At 56.5% G+C, this 13982-nt stretch overlaps 2 protein-coding genes across 7 annotated transcripts in view; one reads left to right on the forward strand and one right to left on the reverse strand.

Moving 5' to 3' along the window:
• Positions 1-1647: 1647 nt before the first annotated feature.
• Positions 1648-8494, reverse strand: SFXN2 (sideroflexin 2). 5 transcript variants are annotated; one of them, XM_054832570.1, is made up of 12 exons: positions 8411-8494; positions 7137-7309; positions 6680-6850; positions 5508-5606; positions 5288-5363; positions 5125-5210; positions 4392-4452; positions 4254-4320; positions 3657-3706; positions 3314-3363; positions 3026-3073; positions 1648-2634 (listed from the first exon to the last, which is right to left on the reverse strand). In XM_054832570.1, exons 2-12 carry the CDS (start codon positions 7295-7297, stop codon positions 2535-2537), a joined length of 969 nt encoding a protein of 322 aa, XP_054688545.1. In that variant the 5' UTR covers positions 7298-7309; positions 8411-8494; the 3' UTR covers positions 1648-2534. The 5 variants fall into 5 exon arrangements, 4 of the variants coding, with proteins under 4 accessions (XP_054688545.1, XP_054688544.1, XP_054688542.1 ...); XM_054832569.1 differs by having other exon boundaries at positions 7137-7406; positions 8360-8494; XM_054832567.1 differs by having other exon boundaries at positions 8360-8445.
• Positions 8495-8544: 50 nt separating this feature from the next.
• The window catches only part of ARL3 (ADP ribosylation factor like GTPase 3), a 30125-nt gene continuing 24687 nt past the window's right edge, over positions 8545-13982 (forward strand). For both annotated transcript variants that reach the window (XM_054831772.1, XM_054831771.1), the window contains exon 1: positions 8545-8680. In XM_054831772.1, the coding sequence (XP_054687747.1) occupies positions 8678-8680 (3 nt within the window). In that variant the 5' untranslated portion in view covers positions 8545-8677. The remainder of the gene's footprint in view (positions 8681-13982) is intronic.

The following is a 13982-nucleotide window of genomic DNA, read 5'->3' on the forward strand; positions in this document are numbered from 1 at the left end:
TGGCGCTAGCCAACTTGCTGATCCTCCAAGCCCAGAGCAACCCTCTTCCTCTGGCCAAAAGCAACGAGCTGCACTATGTCCTGCTCCCCAGGGCAGGGGGAGGGCTGGCATGAGATGGCAATAGCTCTTCAGAGGCTCCCCCTGCTCCATTGCCCCTCTGGTATGGCTGAGGACAGGAAAAAAGGAGTGACAAAACCACTGAGGCTTTCCCACCGTGGTCCCAACTTTGGCTTCAGGTGGCTGCTGCCCTGGCATCACCAGCCACGGAGCCCCCTGCCCTGCTGGGACCCCCACGCACTGCAAATGCAGGAAGGGTCAACAGCAAGAGCATGGCTGTGACGTGCAGGGGAAAAGCAGTTTTAGGGCGCTGTGGCATACCATGCTACAAGCATCACCGTGCTCCCAAGTGTGCCTGAGGCACCTTCGACCCAAACAGAGCCCAGGCTGCTGCAGGTGCCTTTCTGAAAGTGCTCAAAGCAGTTTTGGGTGTAGAGCAAGAGCAGCTTGAGTTAAGGAGCTTAAGAAAAGCAGAGAGCAGAGATGTGTCCTTGTGGCTTCTTCCCACTCCCAACAGGAGTGACATCTGGTTTGTTTCATGTGCTTATCTATTCTTTTAATTACACATTAACAAGAGATCTAATAATGCCCAGGGAACAGACACACAAGTTTGAACACATTTTCCCACTTTCCACTGACCTATAAATTATTTCAGAGCTCTTGTGCAGCTTTTTAGCTGTACTTACATATGGTTGGAGACATTATCCTCTGCCTGTTGCAGCTTAGGCAGAAGCAAGCCTGTATGTGGCCATACAGCTTGGCCCTTCAAGAAGTATGTTTTGGCTTTGGCTGCTCTCCCTGTAGGAGCTGAGCGGTTAATGCCAGAAAGCCCTTTGGCTGTAGACCCTGTGTCTCCACTTGGGCATGTGGCTGACATGGAGATGCTGCTCCCCTCAGGGATCTGACATGTATCACTGGCTGGAGGGATGAGCACAGACCATCTGCTGGACCACATACCTCTCTGAGTAGATATATCATATGGATGGTTAGAAACACGCTTGTTCCACTGAGGGATGTTCACCATCAAGCAGAGCCTGGACACAGCTGGTTGCAAGCAGGGACTTTAGCCCAGGACTTGGGCTAAGCACTGGGGCTCCTTCCTCCTCTGAAAAGAGGCTGGAGCAAACTCAAGCTCCTCTTTTTGGGGAGTGGGAGAGGCCCCATGGCAGAGCCAGGTTAGCATCATGCAAACCTGCCAGGCCAAGGCAAACAGCACCCATGGTTGTAGGAAGTGTCACCCAGTGTCATCCCTCCAATCCCCCCAATGGGACAAGAGTCACCATGAACACAGACAGCACTGTAACCTCACTGTCACCTCCCTTTGTCCCTTGCCTCAGGACCGTTTCAGCCCCAAAAGCCTCGTGGGGAAGGCTGTATGGGATGCCCAAGGGTTTCAGGGCTCAGGCTAGCCCTTGAAGAGCATCGTGGCTCTTCCTCCTTCTACTGACCCCTGTCCTGACCCTCACCCTCGTGCCTGGTCAGACACAGAGCCCACACATCTCCCTTTCAAGGCTCACACAAGACCGACATACTAGCCCTGCCCAGGGAAACAAACACCCAGAGACCAGCCAAAAGCAGAACCCATAGCTGTTTTTAAAAAATCACCGCATTTTATTTTTCAACCCTCCTCTGTCACTTGCAGTGTTGCTGGTCAGAGCCTGAGTTAAGAGCTTGGTGACTCCTGTGTCTCCTTCCCCCGTCCAAGGGGACCCAGAGTCGACTGTCCCCCAAGGCTGCAGGTCCTTGGTTCCACCACGGGGGCAGTGAGATGCAGGACAAGGGTGACGGCTGGCTCTCGTGCTCAGAGGAATGGGTAGATTGCAAAAAGTAGAGCTTAAAAACAATTAGTTATTTCTCTCCTGGATTGTGGCAACCGCAAAGTGAGTAAAACCTGATCCTGAGAGCAAGGAAGGCATGGTCCAAGCATTGGTCCCTGGACTTTGGGGTGCTCCCTGTGCAGAGGGGACAGGTCCCTTCCCACCTGCCAAGGCATGATCCAGCTCTTGGTAAGAGGCCACTGTGGTGGTTTAAGGCAGCAACGTGGTTTGGTTCCTGGTATGATGGCAGGGCATCTGCCTTCAGAGGTAGGACTGTGCTCCGAGCCCTAAGGGAGAGAGCCTGATGCCTCGTGGGGCTGAGCCCAGTGACTGTGTGAGGCTCAGACAGGCTGGGCAGACGCTCCTGCGCAGGGCAGGAGGAAGGCACGGGAAGTGCAGCCATCACCCAGGGCAAGAAGGATGTTAGGAGGCAGGGACGTGGCCAGCAGCAGATGGGAAGAGGCTCAGGAGAAGCCAAAGTGCTGCAAGTTGGGCACGCAGAGCCAGATCCTGCCTCTCCAGGGGAAGGAGACAGCAGAGATGGTGCTGGGCTGGGGGGCAGATCTGGCTGGACTGTGCCTCTGAGCCCTGCTCAGGGGATGTGAGGCTGGTGGTGGCAGGGGGCCGGAGGGGTGCGATGGCTCCCGAGGTAGTCTCCACTCACAGTCCCTTGTTAAAATAGACGTACGGCACTTTGTCCCCATGCTTGGCCATGATGCTCTCACGCAGCTCCGGCTCAAGGTCAGCCAGTGCAAGGGAGCTGTGGGGAGAGGGGATAGACAATGAGACCCACGATCCTCCTCCATGACCACTAGTCAGGCTGCTCTCCCTCCCCATTGCCATTCGAGGTCTCCTGCAGTCCCTGGGATCTTGCAGGCTCACATAAAGACCCACCATCCATCCCTGGCATCCACTGCTCCCAGTGCTGGGGGGCAAAGAGCTGCCCATGGGGCTGGGGGTCCCATTGCTCCCAGCACAGAGCTCGCAGGGCAGGGGAGACACACACTCTCCTGCTGCCTGGGGCACCAGCGCTGCCTCGGGTTGAAGGGTGGGTGCCCATCATGCTTCTCCTGGGATGGGCAGAGAAGAGCTAGGGGAGGAGGAAGGCTCCCGAGGTCTCACGCAGGAGGGGAAAGCAGTGGGACAGGTACCATCTCTGCGGGAACAGGGCACAGGCTGCCGGAACCATGAACAGGAGGCTGTGGGACAGAGAAGAGCCGAGCGTTAGTGTTGGGGATCACAGCCCTTTCGCCCCCCAGCCACAGGGATCTCAGCCCAAGAGGTGCTGTTCACATCCCACAACTCCCAATAACTGGGGGAAGCCCAGGCTGAAAGGCAAGCAACTTTGCAATCCCCTGCTGGGTAAGAGGTCTTTTTTCAAGCATCCCTCAGAGCCATGCTCCAGGCACCCTCAGGTATTCGAGCAGCAAAATACTTACAAGCCCCCACAGAGCAGCACCTGCAGAGGCCCGTGGAGAACCCGGATCCGCTGCAAGGGAAGAGCCGGGAGTGAGTCCCCAGCCTCACCGCAAGCCCTGCTCACAGGGTGGGGAGACTTCTCACCTCAACGGGGCTGAATGCCGAACACCTCCAGGGTGCCACCAACCCCTGCCACCCTCTGACAGCCTCTCCATGTCACCCGAGGGACCTTTGGTGTTTTGGTGACTCAGGAGGGGACAAAGCAAGCCCCCATTTCATCCCCAGCATCTTAGCAGCTGGGAAGCAGGACTGGGGCACCACAGGACCCACTGGAAAACCATGGCAGGAGAAATGTGGGCTCACCTGCATGAAGGGGAATTTCTCCAGTCGCTCCATGATGATGGGCAAAATAACTAGGTGCAGAGAGAAAAGGTCAGGGCCCTCCTGCAAGCCAGCATGCAGGGCTGACCCAGCAGGACTGCCCTCCCAGAGGCCATGGCAGTGGCTAGTTGTGCTGGGGGCCACTGTGTGTTTCCTCACGGCAGGGACCTGGCATGATCCCATCCATCCATCACCCGGGCAGCACGGCCCATGCTCCTTATGCTCCCATCCCTCCTGCCAGGCTTGCAGCACAGCAAGGGGCTTATGAGGGTGAAGGGATGCCGGGCTGAGGGGCAAGGGGCCAGGGAGCATGAGAAGTGTCCTTGTGGGGCCCAATTGCCGTGGGAGCACCCCACGTTCCCCACGGGTTGGGATGAGGAGGGCTGGGGGCTCAGAGGACTCTGATGGGAATGGTGGGATGGGTACACCAGTTCCATCACTGAGGTGAGACCAAATGCCACCTGGGATGCAGGGCCACGCTCCCTCTTCTTCCTGGGGAAAACTGAAGCAAGGGAGGGCAAGGTGGTGGGTCCTGGGGGAGCCCCTGGTCCAGCCCCTACCCTCCTGCTCTGCACTCACTCATGCCCGGTGCCGCCATGGTGATCCTGGAGACCACAACCTGTGCGATGCCCTTCACTGCCGCCCTCTGCAAGCAAAAGCAGCAGGTGAGCCCCCACCGCGCTGTGCCCCAACCCAGACCCCCATCCCCAGACTCACCCTGGAGTGGCCGAGCTCGTTGTTGTCCTTGTCTGTCACTGTGACCCCGTTGATGATCTCCCTGGAAGGGACAGGCAGCCATCAGTGGGGGCCAGGATGGTCAGGGAAGCATGAGGACACAGCAATGGGGTGAGGGGGTGCCAAGGGGGTTCCCTGTGCTGTACTGGCACAGCAGCCCCAGCTGCCCCAGCCCTGGCCCCAGGGCTCCATTGCCCTGGGGTGCCACAGTCCCCAGCTCAGCCGATGCTGCCATCTTCAGGGCATGGCTGCAAACAGGGTCCAGCTGTTCAGGGGACAGATGCCTGCCTGGGACCTACAACCGAGCCAGGGGACAGTCCCCCACACAGCACCCCAGCTCCTCATGCTGTGACCTGTGGAGCACCCCAAGCAGTAGACAGAGGTCTCCACAGGGACCCCATCTAGAGGGTCCCAGCACCACAACATCATGGAGTGGGGCTCTCACATGCAGAAGACCTTTGGGTCTGAGGGATCTTCCAGCCCAGACTGGCTATCCTTAGCCCAAACCACCCTCCTGCTCCGGGCAGAGGCTGAACCACCCCACCTGGCACCCTTCACCAGAGACCCAGCACCATGAACGAACAGACCCTGGCTCACGTCCCTCCTGTCCTCCCACCCCCTCCACCCCCCGGGATGGGAAACCACAGCAGGGTGACCAGGCAGCCTTCGGAAGTAGCCAGGTCCCTCGAGCACCCCGGCCACACGTGGCACTTACTGTTGCCGCATCATGGGGATATTGACACAGTTGGCAGCAGCCACAGCCGCGAAGGGGACCCAGCGGGCCAGCAAGGGGGGGGCTCGCTGCAGGAGACAGGCTGGCATCAACACAGGAGGGCAGGATACGGCCAGCTGCCCCACCTGGCCCCAACTCGCCATACCTTGGTGTAGAGGTTGAGTCCCACTGCGGTGGCCAGGGCTGTACCGGTGGCTGTGACGTAAGCTACCCCAATTTGCCTGGACAGTGATTTCCAAAGAAGGGAGAGAACAGAAACACCAACTCTGCCTCAGTCCTGTTCCTTTGGTGCCCAAGATAGGGCGTGGGGGGGTCTTTATGGGGCATCCAGGGGGAGTCCCCATCCTGTGTCAGGGCATGCTCACCTCAGCGAGATGGGGGAGGCGGCATTGCGGTTGGTGTAGTTGACGATGGCGTTGAAGGACTGGTTCACCCACTGCCAGAAAACCACTGCGGGCACCGTCCTGTGGAGGCAAGGGACCAGGAGAGAGTCCGATGGCCATCAGGGACACCTGGCCTGTGCCCATGGCCAGGCTTGCTAGGGGGACAGCCAAGATGCCCTCAATACACTTGTCATGGTAACTCCCAAGGGAAACTGAGGCACTGTGGCAAAGCCACAAGCCAGTGGCAGAGCTGGGAAATGACCCCAGGAGTCCTGGCTGCTGCACAGCTTTGGGGAGCACAGGAGGGGGCCCAGCCCTGCGGGGTGCTCAGCCAGGGCGGGAGATGCAGCTCTCAGCAGGGCAGCAGCCATCCTGCCAGGGTGAAATAAGCCTTTGTCAATGGGAGCAGCAAAGAGGGGGCACACGGGGACAGAGGTGGCTCTGGGGGTGACCAGGGTGCCTGGGCTCCTCCTGATGTCTCAGGGACACTGATGTGGGACAGGAGGGGACATGGGGAGATGTGGGTCTGAGCAAGCTTTGGGATGCAGGTGGGTGGAGATGGGCTGGGAACACGGTGACCCATTGGCACTGGGAGATACCCTACCCAGGCTGGACCTCACCAGCAACTGGCAAACCAGTCCAGCAAAGAGGGGTGGGATGGGACGGGGATCCACTGGGAAAGGCAGTGTCTGTCCCACATGTCCTCTGTGCCAGGGACAGGATCACTCACCCTCCCATTTCAGAAGGGAAATGCAGAGGGCTGTCAACATGGCCTGGGGGCACGTTTGGTCCTCGGTTTCAGGGGCTGTTATGGTCCATGGGGCAAGAGCAGCAGCCATGCAGGGCTTGGCCACGTTAATCATTACAGGGCCTCCAAGAAGAGCTGAGCTTGGGGTGAAGTGAGACCATCCCCAGCCATGCTGGGGGCTGGGAGGATCCACGATGCTTCCACCACAGGCTGGGCGCTGGGGACAGGGCACAGGGACACAGGACTTGGCCGCAGGACAGAGGCAGGTGCAGCAGCCATGGGCATGCCTTGGGCAGCGGCCAGCCCTGGAGGAGACAGACTGGCAGTGCCCCAGCCGCTGGGGACCCCTCAAGGGACTGGGGGCTGTCACTTCTGCGTCCCCAGCCCAGTGTCCCCAGGGGCTCACCGGTAGAACTGGAGCATGCAGCCAGTGAGGGCCATGCCCCCCGGCACCTGGAAGGACATCCTCCCGATGAGGTTCATTTTCTCTCCACTGTCAGGGTGGAAGGCCGAGTCGTACAGCTTCTTGGCGTAGAGCAGCTGCTCCTGGCTGCTTCCTGGTGGCACCAGCCCGGCCCTGCAAAGCCCAGAGCCCGTTGGGGGGTGCCATGCAGACCTGTCAGCACCTGGCCCCGCTGGGGCACAGTGCCCCAGGCGCCAAACATGAAAGGTGGAGGAAACGTGTCCTGCAAGGGAAACTTGTTCCAGCTTGAGGCTCCTGGGAGAAGCCTGGGAAACTCCCCAAAAACCGCCTCTGATGGATGTTACATCCCAGTGTGCCCACTGGGGAATGACTGCCTCCCTGTCCCCGCAGCCCCACAGGGTGGCCAGATACCTGCCCCGGCTGCACCCCGGTCCCTCACCTGCAGCTTTCCACCAGGGTCTTGGCCTGGTCCAGCTCCCCCTCTGGTACCAGCACCGTCCGCGGGTCGGTGATGTTGAGGAAATGCTGCAGGCGCCCCACAAAGGTGCCCTGGTCCCAGCGTGGGGTGTCGATGTTGAAGCCGAGGGGGATGGCGGCCATTTCAGCGCAGGTCTGGGCAGGGGGAGAAGGCAGCTCGGGAGGATCCTGCCTCACTTGCCCGTCAGATATGGGCTTGCCACGGCCACAGGAGCAGTTAACTGGGTGAGAGCTGTGGCAGGTTTATATTTAACGAGAAAGTTGGACTTTCAGCAGCCCTAAGCCTGCGAGCCTCCTGCACCCCTGCTGCCAGCTGAATGCTGCAGTGAGGCAGCTCCTTCACACGCCACCCTGCTTGCATGGGGTCCCCCCCAGCACCCCTTCCTTGGAGTAAGATCGTGCTGCATAGCACTGCGGGGCCCAGATCGTCCCCTCCACAGGGCTGCTCAGCACTGCCCTGCAAGTGCTCCCTGCTGGGGCATTACGCTGCATCCCCCCCTTGTGTGCACGCAGTATGGCACTGCATCCCCTGTACCGTGCTGTATGTCCCCCCACGGCAGTACAGTGCACCTTCCCACGCCTGTGCTGCATGCCCCCCAGAACGCTGCCTGCACCCGCTGTGGCCCTGCATCTTCCTGGGGCTGCACTGCACAGCCCCAACGACAACTGCAGCCCCCGTGGCACCGCACTGTACTACACCACACCCTCCCATGGCACTGGCGCTACACCACACTGCATGTCCTCCATAACACCGACGACACACCTCTGTGACACTGCCACACTCTCCCCCATACCACTGCAGTGCATCCTCCGTGACACGGCACTGCACGTCCCCCATAGCACTACATGGCCCTGCACCTCCGTGGCGCTGCACGGCATGCTCCCCACTGCAGTGCACTGCACTCCACTGCCCGTGGTGCTACACCGCGCCCCCCTGCTTGGCGCGGCACTGCACTGCACTGCACCGCGCTGCCCTGCACGCTGCCCGCAGCGCTACGCTGCGCCCTCGCGGTATTACCACGCGCGGCCGCCAGCACTGCACGGCACTACACCGCACACGCACGGCACTACACTGCACGGCACTGCACTGTATCGCATCACACTGCACTGTATCGCATCACACTGCGCACCCCCGGCATCGCACCCCCGTCCCGCGCGCCGTGGCGCAGCCCCACGCGGCCCTACCTGCAGTCCCCAGACCCCTCACACGCTGTCTCCCGCCCACGTGGCGCCCACCTGCCCCCGGGCTCCGACGCGTGGCCGACCTCAGCCAATCACAGAGGCCCGAGCGGCCGCGCCCACCTCCTCCGTGCAGGGCTGCCCCTTTTGTGCGCATGTGCCGATTGAGGGGGCGGGGCTAGGCGCGGGCAGTGGCGCCGGGCTTTGCCCCGCCCATCTGCCGTCGGTACGTTCCGTACGTACGGCGGGAAGCTCTGACGCTGTACGTAGTGGCGGCGTGTGTGTGACGCAGTTGCCCATGGTAACCCCGGAGCCGCGCAGAGGATGGTGAGTGGGGCGGGGGGTGCTGGGCCCCCGGCGGGCGGCGAGGGGCCGGGGCCGGGGCCCGGGCCCGCGCGAGGGGGCTGGCAGGCCTGAGGCTGGGGCGCCCACCGCGGGAGAACGTGGAGTAACGGGGGCCGGGGACGCCCACCCGGGGATCTGGCGGGCCTCGGAGCCGGCGCGCCGGGCGGGTTTCACGGCAGGCGCTGTGGTAGGCCTGGGACCATGAGGGCTGGCGACACCCACCCGGAGGATCTGGCAGGCCTGGGATCACCGGGATCGGGGTGCCGACCCAGGGGGAGCATCGGGGCCTGGGGCACCGGGGACCTGACAGGGCAGGGACATGCAGTCAGGCACGGGGGCCTGGGTTCATGGGGGTTTGGGGTACCCGGCCAAAGGGGTGCTGCTAGGGCTGGGGACAGTGTGAATTTGGGGCCTCCAGCCACGGGAGACCCTGACTGGGGCTGAGGTCCTGGCAGGAGCTGGGGGCTATGGGGGACCCGGAGAAGGGGGGTGAGTCGGGTCCTGGCAGGGGCTGGGAAGCTTGAGGATGCTATGAGGAACCCTTTGTTGGGATGGGGCCAGCCTGCCTAGAGTTGATTCAGTCAAGGAGCGGAAGGCGTGATGGAGGATCGGGTGTTCGGGAGGGCTGGGGAGCTGGACAGCAGTGGCCCACTTGGCCTGAGGAGGGAAGGAGCAATGGAGGGCCCTAGCAAGGATGGAGGACTGTGGAGAGTCTGGGAGCATCTGCGCCTGTGAAGGGACACTGGACAATCCAGCCAAGGTGGGAGGAGGCCACCCTGGGGCTCGGATCCTGGCTACAGGAGTTGAGGGAGCTATTGGAGAGCTTGCTGAGGTGGAAGGGCTGGTTGTTGATAAATGGCCTTAGGAGGGGAGTTCAGTCATGGCAGAGAAAGCCTGGATGAAGGGGTTGGGAGTTCAGGGATGGACAGGACTGAGGCGCAGTGGTCAGGGGCTGAATGAAACCTGCCAAATGGGTGGGATGAACAGTCTGGTGAATCACTGGGAAAACCCAGTCAACATTGGCTGGCTAGGATTTTTGCTGGGATGTTGTGTGCTCTGGATTTTTTTTGCCAGGGGCTGGAGAGATGAGGGACACTGGGCTGAAAAGAAGAGGTAAGATTACACTGTGGGCAGGGCTGGAAGTGGAGTTTTGATGCTTATGAGAGAAAGAGAGGACTCAGGGAGGAAAGAAGAGTTCAAGGGGAGAAATTAATTGTTTGAGAGGGAGCAATGTGGACTGAAGGGAGGAATTAGGGTCTTGGTGCAGCAAAGGATCTAGTTAGGGTGGAGGGCAATGCTGGCAGACAGGCGGGGTGGTGAGGGTATAGTGTAGTCTGAATTGAGGTTGGGGTAAGGTTGGATGATGGGCTGGGGTGTTGGAAACAACGTGTTTCGATGCCAGAATAGTTGGGGTGGGATGCTGGCAGAGTCCAGTGAGGACTGTACGGTTGGGGCTGCCGGGTGAGGGGTGATAAGAGAGAGCTGCAGTCGGTGGGGGAGCTGCAGCTGAGGGTGCAGCATGTGCAGAGAGCACAGCAGAAGGAAATAGGAATGGGCAAAGAGCCTTCCCAAGGGTGAAGCCATGTTTTGTCCAGGAGCCCTCTGGACACAAGCTGGATTCACGCAAGTGGACAGTATGGGAGGAGGCGTAAGCAAGAGCAGCAAAGGCAGCTCCTCATCTTCGCTGGGTTAATTCTGGCTGCGTCCCCACCTGCTGGGCCACAGAGAGAGGGATCGAGATAAGGTCTGTGGGATCTGCTCTATTTTAGATCAGTTGATGATGGAGCATGTCACACCAGACACCGAAGCCATCACAGGATGGACATCTGCTGTAAAGATGAGGGCAGCTGCCTCCATCAGTGCAGTGCTTTGTGGGACACATTTGGCCTGCAGCTGCTGCTGGCCAAATCTGCTCTTCTGCCTTGTGATGTCCCGATAAGCTGGTGTAGTCTGGGATCTGGCTGCTGTTACCCGAGCGCTTTGTGTGTGGAGAGGGCGGACTGGGTGTTTTCCAGTGTTCCTGTTATTTGATACAACGTTTTACTGCCTCTTTGTCTATTTTCCATTTCTGGGAGTTGTTTTTTTGAATTGCAGCCTCTTGGGCAGGCTGGGTGGCGTTTCAGGGTGCCTGGTGGACTGGCTGGGCTGGGCAGAGGACTGCAGAGCTCTGTGCTGTCTCTCTAGATTCTCAACTTTCACTAAAACAGAATGATCCTTGGTGGTAGAAACTCTCTGAAACACCAGCAAATATATCCAAAGCAGCTATGGCAGCCTGGGGGTGTGGGTCAGCAGTCAGAAATGATCTAGACAGCTTGGTGTAACAATTTACTGCTTGTCATCTGAGCCGTGGTAGCTGCCCGTAAGCATGTTTCTGGCATGTGATGATTGCATTGGGAAGTGCTTAAACCCCCTTCGACGGAGTTGCTCCAACTCCAGTGACAAGAGGGTTAATGCTGAGGTTTAAATTATTTCATTGTTCATCCAAGGGAGTAAGTACAGAGGGGAAGTGTCTCCTTCTGCAGAGCATACCAGTGTTTCTCACAGCTGTGGGGCAGGGCTGGTGGAAGGTCATAGGTGGAGCACAGAGGGAAAGATGAGCCATAGAACTGCATAGCATGAGGGATGTGTAGCGCTGAAGTCTTTGGTGCTGTTAAGCAGCATCTGTGGTGGGCGCACAGCAAGGACGAAGGGAGGCTGCTACATGAAAGGATATGCCAACTTTCCAAAGTTTAGGAAATGCTGCGTGAAGCAGAGCTTGTGGCTTCCTCCTCACTGTAATAACAATCTTTACCGAGTGAGATGGTATGTTATGGATAGATGGTGGGGCCAGAGGATGGCCAGTGTTTTTCTAAAACTGTTAATTGAAGATGACATCATTGTGTCAAAACCAGGGTTGTCAAAGCATGGTCCTGCTTTACAGTTGAGGAAACTGAGTCATGGAGTGTCTAGCTGACACTAGGCAGATCTGGTAGAGAGGATGAAATACCAGCATAGCTAAATGCATAGTCAGGCATCTTCTGTCTTGAACTCATGTTTCTAGCAAAAATGGCATCTATCTGTTGCCTGCTGGAGGTGTACCTAGTACCCAGAATTTTTCCTTTGTCCTTCATTGTTTGGCAGTAAGGATCTATTTAAAATGGCCTCATTAAAAAAAAAAAAAAGCTTTCAAGAGCTTTTGTAGTGCTTTGCTGCTTTAGTTTCCCAGTACAGTTCCATGTCATGTTTGTTGGTTTATTTTACCAGTTGCTGTGATGTTGGTATGAGAAACTACCTGCAGATAGGACAGTATACCAGCAGCTGACATTGCCCAATGCTGGGCATCAGCTCTTCTCCACGCAGGGCATAACGCTTCCTTCAAACTTGCTAAAACCAGAGGAGTTTGATTTTGAATTACAAACGGAGGATTCATGCTGGTATTGGTTAATATACCAAACCAGAAAGTGCTGTGTGACCTCTTTGACAGAAAACTATGTTAGTAGGTTTGAGCTGGAAAAACTCTGTAGGTGACTCAACTCCATTAAATTTTGGATTTCAATGCAGGAAAGAAAGTCTGCATTGAATGACACCATATGGTGGAGACATGCAGCAAGCAAATGATTTTTTGGGAGTTTTGCCAGAGTAAGAAGTATTGAATAAACTGTGCTCAATAGATTAATTTACTTCGGTTGTATTTTGAAAAAGACTGGGTGATTTTATGACCATTAGTGACATTTGCAGTTCTGCAGCCGAAGATAAAGGTAATCAAACGTCATTCTTCAGGGCACCAGCTAATCAGTGCAGTTGTCAGGAAGGACTCCCCTCCTCCAGCTCTGTGTGTGCAGGATCGCACCCTGGACAATGAATGTAGCCTCAAATATCCACCACTGAAGGCAGGATATTTGGCTCAACTAAGCCCCTCATCCTCCCCCATGTCCGCTTTTCCTGCGTGACTTTCTGAAACCATATCACGTGCACCCTCTATCTTTAACTTACTCTTTAAAAACAGTGAATTGCTACCATATTGCTTAATTAAAAGTAAATTGTGGGCCGCAGCTGCACTAGGTGGTGTGCAGGCAGAACACGGACATGTTCCCCGTGCCGTGGAAATACAGTCTGTCTGAGGTGAAAGATAACCAAGCAATACGAGTAAGGAGAGCCCAAGACAGGTTCGAACTTGGCATGTTCACCACCTAAACCTCATCAAGGATTGTAGGTGTGGCAGAGAAGGAATTAGCAGGAGAATCATGGGCTGGTTTTACGGATATTTTGCAAAGTTTCTCCCACAGTTGTAGGAAATGCACGAAGGTTTGAGAATAGACCTTGGCAGTGCTGAGGCTGCCATCACAAGCCACGGGGAGACAGGAGCCATCACCTCCATGGCAGTTGAGCTTGGCTTGGCAGGGCCTTGAGAGTGGAAGAAAGTGACTTGTGGTTGCAGCAGCGGGAAGAGGGCATCTGTGCGGGGGTGTAGGTATGGGGGAGATGTGGTCACAGCAGCAGGCTGAGGTGCTGAGCTTTGTGGCTGTATTGCCTCTTGGTGAATTGATTTGATTCTAGCTAAATATCTAGATCTAGTAGACAAGCAATTGCTGGTGACTGAGGGTGGTTTTATTTGAAATTCATTATCTGAGCTTTGTGGCTAATAAAGTTAAACAGAATACATTTACTTCTCTTTCCTAATAGGAATCAACTGTGCTCTGCAGCGGCTTGTGGGCCATGCTTTATCCATGCCCTGTGTATCCAGCCCTTAGTACAAGGGGAAATTGTTCTTTCCATTATGGCTTTATATTGCCAATCTGATACAATATTTAAACAGATTATCTCAATGCTCTGTTTGTCCCAAACCAATTTTTGCTTTGGCCTATAAAGTGAATCTTCCTTTCAGCGGCTTCTGTGGTACAGGATGTAGTTACATGCATCGACTAGTTCAAAAGACCCATATACAGCATGGATTTAAAGCTGAATAAACCCACAAAACCCTTAGCTAGGACTATAAATGTCACTGTATTTTTATATATGTCTGTATTTTTTTTAAGAGAATAGGATTACTGCATGCAGCTATAACTGAAAGTCCTTTGATAATTCAGTGGGTATTTTAAACCTAGCAATGATATACTTTCATAAAACCACACATCCCTGTTTTCTGAAGGATGCTAATAAGATGGTTAGCTTTGCTTTCATGCTTGATGTGTTTATGAGTGCTCTTGCCCATTTAGTTGCATCTCTGAATTTAATGCCCCACTCTGATTTCATAGTAATTGTCAGGAGTCTTTTTTTTTTTTTTCTTTTTGTATGTCCCCACTCA

The sequence above is a fragment of the Grus americana genome, chromosome 7 (assembly GCF_028858705.1).
Source record: "Grus americana isolate bGruAme1 chromosome 7, bGruAme1.mat, whole genome shotgun sequence".
NCBI classification, from domain to species: Eukaryota; Metazoa; Chordata; class Aves; order Gruiformes; family Gruidae; genus Grus; species Grus americana.